The 13,295-nt window shown below is 48.9% G+C and overlaps 1 protein-coding gene across 1 annotated transcript; it reads left to right on the forward strand.

The window, feature by feature from the left end:
- The first annotated feature begins 1,381 nt into the window (after window positions 1-1,381).
- Window positions 1,382-2,262, forward strand: LOC137365267 (putative nuclease HARBI1). Its single transcript, XM_068028047.1, has 2 exons — window positions 1,382-1,811; window positions 1,844-2,262. The coding sequence occupies exons 1-2, from the start codon at window positions 1,382-1,384 to the stop codon at window positions 2,260-2,262; spliced, it is 849 nt and encodes a 282-aa protein (XP_067884148.1).
- The last annotated feature ends 11,033 nt before the right edge of the window (window positions 2,263-13,295 follow it).

The following is a 13,295-nucleotide window of genomic DNA, read 5'->3' on the forward strand; positions in this document are numbered from 1 at the left end:
CGTGGCGGGGATGACGGGAAGATCAGAGCGCAGCGGCCTGCCATGGAGCCTGACACCAGGAATGTCAAGTCTGATCTTCCCTGTGGCGGGAAGCTCCGTGGCGGCCCCTCCGTCGTTCTGCAATGGGACCCGACTTAGCATATGTAAAACAGCCATCTGCATTTATTACCATGCGTCCCATCACGATCCAACCAGCAGTTACCAATCTTCAGGTGAACGTGTGGCACTTACATGCCTTCAGTTTGCTGTCCTAGGAAAGCCAGTGCCATTGAAGTGAAAGTCCTCGGAGCCGATGAAGGTCGATAAGTGCTGCTGTCATCTGTGTTTATTGCGAAACTGAGCTAAATGTCCAGAGGGGTGTCGGAACTCTGCAACCATGCTGTTAGCGATGGTGGGGAGTGAGAGCGGTGCCGGAACACTGCATCCATGTTGTTAGCATTGGTGGGGGGAGAGACCGGGGCCAGAACTCTGCATCCATGTTGTTGCCGGTAGAGTGGGGGGGGAGAGAGGGGGTCGGAACTCCACATCCATGTTGTTGCCGGTAGAGTGGGGGGGGAGAGAGGGGGTCGGAACTCCACATCCATGTTGTTGGCGGTGGGGGAGGAGGGGTGGGAGAGAGGGGGTTCAGAACTCTGCATCCATGTGGTTGGGTGTGGAGGAGGGGGCAGAGAGAAGGGGTCCAAACTCTGCATCCATATTGTTGGCCGTGGAGGTGGGACAGAGGGGGGATCAGAACTTTGCCTGTATGTTGTGGGTGGTGGGAATCCTGCACCCTTGTTTCATGAAGAGGGTCACTCTGCACCCATTCATGGATGGGTGCGGGGACGGGAGGGGGGGGTCACCTTGCATTCGGGCACTGATGTTGTGGCGCGTAGTGCAGCAACACTGGAAATGGATGAACCACTTTTATGGGTGGGAGGGCACAAATGTGAGACTATATATGTTCCAGTTGCTGGTAATCCCACTGCAGGCACCTCGAATAATGGTGGTCAGGCTAGCTCACACTTACTTAAAGGTACTGCAGGCAACATCATGCTGTCCCATACAGCTCATGCTGCAACACAACTGAGGCACCAATTAACACTACTCTGCCCATATATGTGCCATTGGCCTGTGAAGGAACCGAGTTTACCTGGAGCATTAGATAAGGATGGTCCACCCTGTCTTTCTGGATCCTCGTGCCGTGATGAGGCGGGATCAACAGGCAGGTGCAGCCCACGTGGAAGCTCCCAGATGCGAGCAGCTGCAGCCACCAAGGCACAGAATAGCTCAGAGATGCCAGTGGGTCAAGAGGACTCGGATGACTTACTTGCAGATGTCTGAACGCCAGTGTCAGAGATGACTGCGGATGAGCAGAGAGGCCATCACACATCTCTGCACAATGTTGAACACTTACCTGCAGCTACTGGGTTTTGATGGTCAGCCTATGCCTGCGGCCCTCAAAGTGACGGCGGCCCTAAACTTCTACGCCTCTGGATCATTCCAGGGTTCCACCGGCGACTTGTGTGGGGTCTCGCAATCAGCAGTACATTGCTGGATCAAGGAGGTTACCGATGCTTTGTACAGGAGGGCTGGTGACTATGTGCACTTCAGGACGGACGCTGACAGTCAGGCTGAGATGGCTGTTGGTTTTGGGGCCATTGCAGGATTCCTACAGGTGCAAGGGGTCATTGACTGCACGCATGTGGCCATCAAGACTCCGAAGGAACAATCAGCTCCATACACGAACAGAAAGGGCTTTCATTTGCTCAACGTGCAGCTAGCTTGTGATCACAGAAAGTGCTTCCTGCAAGTGTGTGCCCACTTCCCAGGTAGCTGACATGACTCCTTCATCCTGTGCCAGTCCCAGGTGCCGTTGCTGTTCACTGCCCCCACTCACCTTCGGGGTGGACTCTTGGGGACAAGGGCTACCCCTTGCTGACATGGCTTCTAACGCCGGTGAGGAACCCCAGCAGCTATGCAGAAGGGCACTACAACGCCTGCCACAGCTTCATCCGAACTACCAGCGAGCAGGCCATCAACATGCTGAAGATGTGCTTCCGTTGCCTCAATAGATCAGGTGGAGCCCTACAGTACGCACCAGACAGTGTTGGGCGCATTGTTGTTGTGTGCTGTGTTCTGCACATCACAATGCGGAGGGGGGAGGCCTTGCAAGACAATGAGATACCAGAGCAGGAGATATCCTCAGACAATGAGAACAAAGAGAGCATTCAGGGACAACAACAGATCACGGGGAGCAGTGATGGAGGGCCGACATGGTGAGCAACCAGCAAGCAAGGCAAGACAACGTCTGATTCTTCATCGCTTCCACAATCCCTGAAGTGCAACATATGCTCCTCACACAACATACCACCATCATGCATGACGTCTGAAGTCTTCTGCCTCTGTAACATCTGCCTCTCCAGCATGACTGGCAGCAGCTGACTGAGCCATTGCCCATGCAGTGCAGTGCCACATGATGCATCTTGGCATGGCAATGATGTTATTCATGACATTGACAGTACTGTCAGGTTTATGATGTAATGGCAAGACACATAATCGATATATGGTGATACATTATTCGCACAGGAAGGCTGAATTTGTCCAAAAAGCACATTTAATTAAGGTATAAATGACATAGCCATCTCACCCGTGCATCCCAGATTTGTCAAGGTGTCTTTTTGAACTGTTTGCGGGTGCTCCTTCACGATGTGATCTCTGCGCTACCAGCTAGACTGGAGGCAGGCTGTTGAGTAGGACTTCCCTTGGCCTGGGACGACTTCGGCGGTCGTCCTCTGCGCACCTGGAGGACACCAGCTGCCTGAAAGCCTCCTGCACCAGTGCAGGGCTGTCCTCAGGCATCGCGACTGCTGGAGTTGGACTCACTGGCAGAGGGTTTGAGGAGCCGGTGTTCTCACTCAGATCACGCTTGGGGAGACCCCAGATGTGGGGCGCAGCCTCTCCTCCGCCCTTTGATGACTCAGTGGAACCTCACTGCTCTCCTGAGAAGGGCTAGGAGCAGGAGCAGTCTCCAGGCTCCTGGTCCTTCTCTCACCCTGCCACTGCTGATTTGATGTCAGAGTCGCAGCGATGGTTTGCAGATTACAAGGCATCTGTGGAATGTGTCTCTCCATGAGGGTCCCTATTCCCTCCATGGATGAAGCCATACGCTCACATGCCTGGGACTTGGCAGCAGTCATGGCATGGATGGACTCCCCCAACATCTGCTCACGGCTGCGCATGGCCTCTGACATCTCCGCCAGAGGTTGCCTAACCTCTCCCTGCAGTTCCAGAATGCCTTATGCTGCTGACACCAGAGGCCTGTCATCAGCCTGGAGCTCACTTGGGCCTGGACACCCACAGTCCTCCATCTGTCAGAGGCCTTGGTTGTCTCAGCCTCAGCCAGCTGCTCCGGTACATGTGTGGTGCACCAGCTTGTGACCCCAAATCTGGCGTCGATCGCATACCCACCAAGGTGAGTGTATCTGCGCTGGTGGAGGGTGCAGGAGTGTTATGGAACGGTGCATCCTCTGAGCATATCTCTCCCTCATCGTTTCCAGGGTCTCCAAGGCCAACTCGGAGGGTCACCCTGCAAGATATAATATTAAGAACAGATATTTACAGTTATTCTACATCTGTCATAATGATGACACCATAAGGTCTGCATAGAAAATGTCATTAGCAATCATTCTGTGTTTGGCAAGAATCACTCTCTTCAACTGAGACTCCGAACTCCAAGTCTGAGATGCCCCATGCTCCCTGGATTCCGGCTAACTCGAGCGCCTCTTCTTCAACTTGTGACAGTGGCCTCAGATCGCCCACCCCGCCTCCGGTCCTGGATGCCTCCCTTCTGTTGAGGTCCCTCTTCTCCTGGAAGAGCAAGTATTGGCTGGTAGGGAATTTGTACTGAATTTGAAAATAAAACATTGGTAAAAATTGATTAAAACCCTAATTAACTAATTAATAAGTAGAGTAACTAAACCAGAGGGACGAGATTACTGTATTTAGTTAGCATTTAATATTTATAGTAGGAATCTAGCACTAGGGACCATATAGTTAATTATAACAATTTAGTAAGGATGTAATAAGTATTTATTTTTATTTATTAAATAGTGCTAGAAATGTCAGTTAGAGGGGTGAAGTGCTTCACCTGAGATGTGGGAGGTCCGTGACGCTTCCAGCGTTCCAGACGACTACATCTGCAGGAAGTGTACCCAGTTGCAGCTCCTCACAGACCGCATGGATCGGTTAGAGCAGCAACTGGATGCACTTAGGAGCATGCAGGTGGCAGAAAGTGTCACAGACAGGAGTTTTAGAGACGTAGTTACACCCAAGGTGCAGGCAGATAGATGGGTGACCGCTAGAAGGGGCAGGCAGTCAGTGCCGGAATCCCCTGTGGCTATCCCCCTCTCTAACAAGTATACCGTTTTGGATACTGTTGGGGGGATGACCTATCAGGGGAAAACAGCAGCAGCCAGCACCACGGCTGGCACTGTTGTTCAGCAGGGAGGGACAAAGCGCAGAATAGCAACAGTTATAGGGGACTCTATAGTCAGGGGCACAGATAGGCGCTTCTGTGGACGTGAAAGAGACTCCAGGAAGGTATGTTGCCTCCCTGGTGCCAGGGTCAAGGATGTCTCTGAACGGACATGGGGCATTCTGAAGGGGGAGGGTGAACAGCCAGAGGTTGTGGTACACATCGGTACCAACGACATAGGCAGGAAGAGTGATGAGGTCCTGCAGGGGTAGTTTAGGGAGTTAGGTAGAAAGTTAAAAGACAGGACCTCAAGGGTTGTAATCTCGGGATTACTCCCTGTGCCACGTGCCAGTGAGGCTAAAAATAGGAAGATAGTGCAGCTAAACACGTGGCTGAACAGCTGGTGTAGAAGGGAGGGTTTCAGATATCTGGACCATTGGGATCTCTTCAGGGACAGATGGGACCTGTACAAGAAGGACGGGTTGCATCTAAACTGGAGGGGCACAAATATCCTGGCTGTGAGGTTTGCTAGCGTCACTCGGGAGGGTTTAAACTGGTGTGGCGGGGGGTGGGAACCAGAGCAGTAGGACAGCAAGTGAAATAAATGAAGGGGAACTAGTAAATAAGGCCAGTAAGACTAAGAGGAAGAGCAGGCAGGGAATGTTGCGGAGCACAGTGGGACTGGTGGTCTGAAGTGCATTTGTTTCAATGCGAGAAGTATAACAGGTAAGGCAGATGAACTTAGAGCTTGGATTAGTACTTGGAACTATGATGTTGTTGCTATTACAGAGACTTGGTTGAGGGAAGGACAGGATTGGCAGCTAAATGTTCCAGGATTTAGAAGCTTCAGGCGGGATAAAGGGGGATGTAAAAGGGGTGGGGGAGTTGCATTACTGGTTAAGGAGAATATCACAGCTGTACTGCGGGAGGACACCTCGGAGGGGTCTTGCAGCGAGGCAATATGGGTGGAACTCAGGAATAGGAAGTGTGCAGTCATGATGTTGGGGGTTTACTACAGGCCTCCCAACAGCCAGCGGGAGGTAGAGGAGCAGATATGCAGACAGATTTTGGAAAGATGTAAAGGTAACAGGGTTGTAGTGGTGGGTGATTTTAACTTCCCCTATATTGACTGGGACTCACTTAGTGCTAGAGGCTTGGATGGGGCAGAATTTGTAAGGAGCATCCAGGAGGGCTTCTTGAAACAATATGTAGATAGTCCAAATAGGGATGGGGCTGTACTGGACCTGGTATTGGGGAATGAGCCCGGCCAGGTGGTCAAAGTTTCAGTAGGGGAACATTTTGGGAACAGTGACCATAATTCCATAAGTTTTAAGGTACTTGTGGATAAGGATAAGAGTAGTCCTCGGGTGAAGGTGCTAAATTGGGGGAAGGCTAATTATAACAATATTAGGCAGGAAATGAAGAATTTAGATTGAGGGCGGCTGTTTGAGGGTAAATCAACATCTGACGTGTGAGTCTTTCAAACGTCAGTTGATTAGAATCCAGGACCAGCATGTTCCTGTGAGGAAGAAGGATAAGTTTGGCAAGTTTCGGGAACCTTGGATAATCCGGGATATTGTGAGCCTCGTCAAAAAGAAAAAGGAAGCATTCGTAAGGACTGGAAGGCCAGGAACAGACGAATCCCTTGAGGAATATAAAGACAGTAGGAAGGAACTTAAGCAAGGAGTCAGGAGGGCTAAAAGGGGTTCTGAGAAGTCATTGGCAAACAGGATTAAGGAAAATCCCAAGGCTTTTTATACGTATATAAAGAGCAAGAGGGTAACCAGGGAAAGGGTTGGCCCACTCAAGGACAGAGAAGGGAATCTATGCGTGGAACCAGAGGAAATGGGCGAGGTACCAAATGAGTACTTTGCATCAGTGTTCACCAAAGAGAAGGACTTGGTGGATGATGAGCCTTGGGAAGGGATTGTAGATAGTCTCAGTCATCTCATTATCAAAAAGGAGGAGGTGTTGGGTGTCTTGCAAAGCATTAAAGTAGATAAGTCCCCAGGGCCTGATGGGATCTACCCCAGAATACTGAGGGAGGCAAGGGAAGAAATTGCTGGGGCCTTGACAGAAATCTTTGCATCCTCATTGGCTGCAGGTGAGGTCCCAGAGGACTGGAGAATAGCCAATGTTGTTCCTTTGTTTAAGAAGGGTAGCAAGGATAATCCAGGAAATTATAGGCGGTGAGCCTTACGTCAGTGGTAGGGAAATTATTAGAGAGGATTCTTTGGGACAGGATTTACTCCCATTTGGAAACAAATGGACTTATTAGCGAGAGGCAGCATGGTTTTGTGCAGGGAAGGTCGTGTCTCACTAATTTGATTGAGTTTTTTGAGGAAGTGACGAAGATGATTGATGAAGGAAGGGCAGTGGATGTTATCTATATGGACTTCAGTAAAGCCTTTGGCAAGGTCCCTCATGGCAGACTGATACAAAAGGTGAAGTCACATGGGATCAGAGGGGAGCTGGCAAGATGGATACAGAATTGGCTCGGTCATAGAAGACAGAGGGTAGCAGTGGAAGGGTGCTTTTCTGAATGGAGGGATGTGACTAGTGGTGTTCCGCAGGGATCAGTGCTGGGACCTTTGCTGTTTGTAGTATATATAAATGATTTGGAGGAAAATGTAGTTGGTCTGATTAGTAAGTTTGCGGATGACACAAAGGTTGGTGGAGTTGCGGACTGTGATGAGGATTGTCAGAGGATACAGCAGGATATAGATCGGTTGGAGACTTGGGCGGAGAATGGCAGATGGAGTTTAATCCGGACAAATGTGAGGTAATGCATTTTGGAAGGTCTAATGCAGGTGGGAAGTATACAGTAAATGGACGAACCCTTAGGCGTATTGACATGCAGAGAGATCTGGGCGTAGAGGTCCACAAGTCACTGAAAATGGCAACGCAGGTGGATATGTTAGTCAAGAAGGCATACGGCATGCTTGCCTTCATCGGTCGGGGCATAGAGTATAAAAATTGGCAAGTCATGCTGCAGCTGTACTGAACTTTAGTTAGGCCACACTTAGAATATTGCGTGCAATTCTGGTCGCCACACCACCAGAAGGACGTGGAGGCTTTGGAGAGGGTACAGAAGAGGTTTACCAGGATGTTGCCTGGTCTGGAGGGCATTAGCTATGAGGAGAGGTTGGATAAACTCGGATTGTTTTCACTGGAACAACGGAAGTGGTGTGGCGACATGATAGAGGTTTACAAAGTTATAAGCGGCATGGACAGAGTGGATAGTCAGAAGCTTTTTCCCAGGGTGGAATAGTCAGTTCCTAGGGGATATAGGTTTAAGGTGAGAGGGGCAAAGTTTAGAGGGGATGTGCGAGGCAAGTTCTTTACACAGAGGGTGGTGAGTGCCTGGAACTTGTTGTTGGGGGAGGTGCTGGAAGCAGGTACCAGAGACGTTTAAGAGGCATCTTGACAAATACATGAATAGGATGGGAATAGAGGGATACGGACCCCGGAAGTGCAGAAGGTTTTAGTTTAGGCAGGCATCAAGATCGGCGCAGGCTTGGAGGGCCGAATGGCCTGTTCCTGTGCTGTACTGTTCTTTGTTCTTTGTTCGTTGTTCTTTGATGCCAATGTTAATCATTGCCGAACATCAACCTCACTGTTTTACCAACATGGACGCTTCAGTATCAAATGTGGGATGCTTTGTCCGGTATACGGAATCATCCTGTCATGGCTGTGACATGCACTGAGGCACAAACAAGGTTGACTTGGTGTACATATGCTGCCAGTCATGTGCCACCAATCCTCCCTGACCTCCCTGTCTCTGATATTGCAGTGGCACCCATGTGGCATACCGTGCTGCGCCAACCAGTTTGCCATGAACAATCTCAAGACTTGCCAGTTGCCTTTGATGATCGCATGAGGTCATTGACCCTCTTCCGACACTGCACCCAGTTTCGGCAGATGGCCCCACGGCTGCTAACCTCCTGTGTCACCTCCATCCAGGCTTGCTTAGTTAGGTGTGAGGACCTCTTCTTTCCATCACTGGGGAAAAGGACCTGCCGCCTTTCCCTTGCAGCCTGGAGGAGGACCAGAAGGGAGGCATCACTAAAGCATGGGGCCACACTTGCTCTCGCCTCAGCCATCCTGTAAAGGTGGATTTGCTCCAAGGATCTCAGGACATCTTCAAAGCCTCTGCCACAATCGCAAATGCAATGCAGGGAGAGAGTGAATGCAGGGCTTTCTTTTAAAAGCCTTTTAAAGATGGTGCCAGCACAAGCTCCCACATCAGGTGATGCCATTCATGGCGAAGCCAAGGCCGCCCCACCACATGATTGGGGGGGGGCGACCTATAGGGGAGGGGTCTTAGGGGCCATCTCTGCATGATTGGTCTGGGGAGTATTTGTCAGGGATTAACTGCATGATTCATCTGGGGGAAGCATATGTCAGGGGTCAACTCTGCATAATTGGTCTAAGGGAGCATATGTCAGGGGTCAACTCTGCATTGGTCTGGGGGAGGGGATGTCAGAGGTCAACTCTGCATGTTGTCAACAGGGGTGATAAGGAGCTTAATAAAAGTATATGCTGGACAGGCAAAGACAGGGACCCTGAGAGAGAGAGATTCCATCTGTTCCAGCAGAAGAAGAAGGTCCCTGCCTAGGACGCCATCTTTAAACTGTCTGTAGACAAAGATGGGAAGTGGCTTTGAGACTCCCTAACTGAGAAATTTTACCAGTTTTCAACATTGAACTGTGACTGAGATATAACAAAATGAAGTCCTCAACCATGCATTCACTCTCTTGAAACTTTCCAAGTTTTGTCATCAGTGAACCAGGAAAAAGGAAAAACAGGTCTGCAATGTTTTTTAAATCTTCATCCCTGGGGAAGAATGCAAGGTTTACAGTGAACTCTCTTCGAACCCATCAGACCTAAATGCATGTTACCTTTTCATCCCTATATTTTCTTGCGCGTCTGTCTGTGTGTGCGGATGAGCATGGGCGAAGTTGCGAATATTTTCGGGTGTTATTTAATAAATATTTATCTTTCTTTAAACCTACAAGAAAATGTGCCATTTGTCTGTTTGTTGACCATTAAAATACTCAGGGATTAAATAACATTTCTAATAAACAAGCTGTCTTTGATCAGTTGAGAGGTCAAAAAGGGAAACCATCCCTATCATTTCCCACCTGTCCATAACGCTATGAATCTGTGATCCTATGATTCTATCTAGGTCTTGGACTCGAGCAACAATCTCCACTCTAACAATTGATGGAAGTCCATTGCCAGGATTTTATGGGACGTTGCAGGAAAGGGAAGGTGGGGCCAGAAGCGGGTGGTGAAGGCCTTCCCATTCTGACTCCCGGTCCTGTAGTGATCTCATGACGGCTAGTCAATTAACAGTGGCAGACGGGATGGCTGACCACTCAGCAGCCGGAGGTGGGCATTGAGGTGTCAGACGTGTTGTCACCTCGTACAGTCGGAAGTACTGGTGCCATGTTCAAAGGGCCACCAGGACCCGAGCCCTGATGAAACCGTCCGTTGCTGCAGCAATCCCTGCAACTAGCTTCTGACCTGAAAGCATCCTCTGAACATTGAATCCTCCAGCATCCTCTGAATAAATCCATACTTCCCTCCCTCTTTAGTTCTCCTCGCTAGAGGACCCTCCTCCTGAATGAACGATGCCCATCGTACTTGGGCACTGCTGTTCTGACTGGGCCACCCAGCCAGTAGCTGCTGCAATGCGCCCCCCCCCCCCCCGGCAACACCCCCCAGACTCCCCTCTCAGGCCACTCTCAAGTGATTCCCTTGTCAGGACCACAATGACATCAAAGAAGGCTCAAGCCCAGAACAATGGATTCCAACTTCTTCCTACCTATGACTGAAAAATACCTTACTCTATGACTGCTGAGTGCAGCAATGACAATAGCTGCCGCGCTTTAAAACCTGCTGAGGCCCCTGTCCCCCATGCGCTTAGTATTCAATCCAGAGGGGACTGTAAAATAACTGTCTATTGCCTCCTTAACTATCTTAAATGGTTGTCAGTTGCTCATTTTGAAAATGCAAGCAGCATTCCCGTCCTGCTGTTCATAAAATGTGGATCCAGCGTGATGACGTTGGGGGCAAGGTGGGGTGCTGGTGGGGGGGGGGGGTGTTTTGCCAAGCCAGATTCATTTATTTAATTTCTCTTTGTGGGAGCTTGTTGTGTACAAATTGACTGCCACATTTCCTACATCACAACAGTTGACTACATCTCAAAAGTACTTAATTGGCTGAAAAGTGTTTTAGGATGTTCTGAGGTCATGAAAGCTGCTATTTAAATGGAAATGAAAATAAATTCCTTTTTTTCTGGAAATGCATGGACTACAACATGTGAAAATCACTGCATTACCCTCAGATTGCTCTGGGTGCCTTCCCTGATTTATCTGGTTTGGATGGGAGCTTGTCCTTTATGGATGTAATGCACAGTTTAGGCCTCTAACCACGTTCACTGTGCCTTCTATACGTGGGATTGTGTGAAGAATACTGATAGTTGGAAGGTGGGGGTGGGGCATGGGGGGGGAGTCCTCTTATCAGTTGAGCATCATTATCAACTCACCAGCTATTTGACCCTTAATTAGGATAGTCCAACTGTATTCTCTGATGATAATTATCACGAGAGTGAATGGAAGGTGTTTATTGATTGTATGGTCCTTCCATGGAGGTGTAAGAGGCAGCTTGTGTTTGGCCCACACAGTCTTTTATTGAGCTGAGGCGTATTTCTCATCTCATCCACTTGCTCTGTCTCTAGGAATTTCAGTGTTTGTTTTCACATGATTAGATGGTTAAGTCGCCGGATGTTTTAAGATATAATTTTGAATGTGCTTTATTGGGGACATATTGGGGTATTTTGTGTAAGGTAGTTTTGCTGCTTCTATATGCAGGTTTGCCTTCCACATAAGTGAAAAAGATCCACCCCATCCTGACCCCATGTTACGGAGCATCGGTCTACCAATATAACGTCTAGGTTGCTATGTGTAACTGGGTAAAATGCTTTTATGCATTTTAATAATAAAATGTTTTGTATCCATATAATAATGTATGAATTAATAAATTATTCAATTTAGAGTTCCTCCTGTCTTTTTGATGGATCCATGCTAACAACTTGTATTGTATGTCACATGCTTACAAGGACCAACCAGATCCCTAAACAGCCATGAAGATAGGCTTGATCCTGCCCTAAGCACCACAAGAAATGCCATGGAAGATATTTTGTGAATTATAAATAATAGCTGATCAGGATTAGTTTTATACATGTTAATGAGGCCTAAAGATGAACGCTCAGGCTAATTTCAAGTTCAAAATTCAAAAACTTCCAAAACTATTAATACTGCATTTTTTTTCTTTGGCCTCCTTATCTCGAGAGACAATGGGTAAGCGCCTGGAGGTGGTCAGTTGTTTGTGAAGCAGCGCCTGGAGTGGCTATAAAGGCCAATTCTCGAGTGACAGGCTCTTCCACAGGTGCTGCAGAGAAATTTGTTTGTCGGGGCTGTTACACAGTTGGCTCTCCCCTTGCGCCTCTGTCTTTTTTCCTGCCAACTACTAAGTCTGTTCGACTCGCCACACTTTAGCCCCGTCCTTATGGCTGCCCGCCAGCTCTGGCGAAAGCTGGCAACTGACTCCCACGACTTGTGATCAATGTCACAGGATTTCATGTCGCGTTAGCAGACGTCTTTAAAGCGGAGACATGGACGGCCGGTGGGTCTGATACCAATGGCGAGCTCGCTGTACAATGTGTCTTTGGGGATCCTGCCATCTTCCATGCATCTCACATGGCCAAGCCATCTCAAGCGCCGCTGACACAGTAGTGTTTACAAGCTGGAGATGTTGGCCGCCTCGAGGACTTCTGTGTTGGAGATACGGTCCTGCCACCTGATGCCAAGTATTCTCCGGAGGCAGCGAAGATGGAATGAATTGAGACGTCGCTCTTGGCTGACATGCGTTGTCCAGGCCTCGCTGCCATAGAGCAAGGTACTGAGGACACAGGCCTGATACACTCGGACTTTTGTGTTCCGTGTCAGTGCACCATTTTCCCACACTCTCTTGGCCAGTCTGGACATAGCAGTGGAAGCCTTTCCCATGCGCTTGTTGATTTCTGAATCTAGAGACAGGTTACTGGTGATAGTTGAGCCTAGGTAGGTGAACTTTTGAACCACTTCCAGAGCGTGGTCGCCAATATTGATGGATGGAGCATTTCTGACGTCCTGCCCCATGATGTTCGTTTTCTTGAGGCTGATGGTTAGGCCAAATTCATTGCAGGCAGCCGCAAACCTGTCGATGAGACTCTGCAGGCACTCTTCTGTGTGAGATGTTAAAGCAGCATCGTCAGCAAAGAGGAGTTCCCTGATGAGGACTTTCCGTACTTTGGACTTCGCTCTTAGACGGGCAAGGTTGAACAACCTGCCCCCTGATCTTGTGTGGAGGAAAATTCCTTCTTCAGAGGGCTTGAACGCATGAGAAAGCAGCAGGGAGAAGAAAATCCCAAAAAGTGTGGGTGCGAGAACACAGCCCTGTTTCACGCCACTCAGGATAGGAAAGGGCCCTATCCTGAATACTGCATTAAACAAGATCAAAATACTGGTGGTGTTTTACTTAAACGATTACAAAATAATTTCAGAAGGGTAAAAAGTCAAGACCACTTTTGCTCGCTTATCAGATTAATGCTTCCCCCTACTGGAGTTCAGCTCGAAATCCAATACATACACTTGGAACTAGGGCTGGGGTTTCCCAGCAGGAGATTGGTGGGCAGATTGCGCAAATGGCTAAAAATGGTAATTTACATCATTGATGCGATTCTACCAAGGTTGATCTTCCTCTGAAATCACAGCAGGCGGTTGGGACAATC

Source organism: Heterodontus francisci, chromosome 1 (genome assembly GCF_036365525.1).
Source record: "Heterodontus francisci isolate sHetFra1 chromosome 1, sHetFra1.hap1, whole genome shotgun sequence".
In the NCBI taxonomy this organism is placed as follows: domain Eukaryota; kingdom Metazoa; phylum Chordata; class Chondrichthyes; order Heterodontiformes; family Heterodontidae; genus Heterodontus; species Heterodontus francisci.

Bases quoted from the DNA above. Each gene is read 5' to 3' on its own strand.
- LOC137365267 (XM_068028047.1), top strand. From the start codon at position 1,382: ATGTTGAACACTTACCTGCAGCTACTGGGTTTTGATGGTCAGCCTATG. The intron at 1,812-1,843 runs GTAGCTGACATG...ATCCTGTGCCAG, and splicing joins AGTGTGTGCCCACTTCCCAG to TCCCAGGTGCCGTTGCTGTT.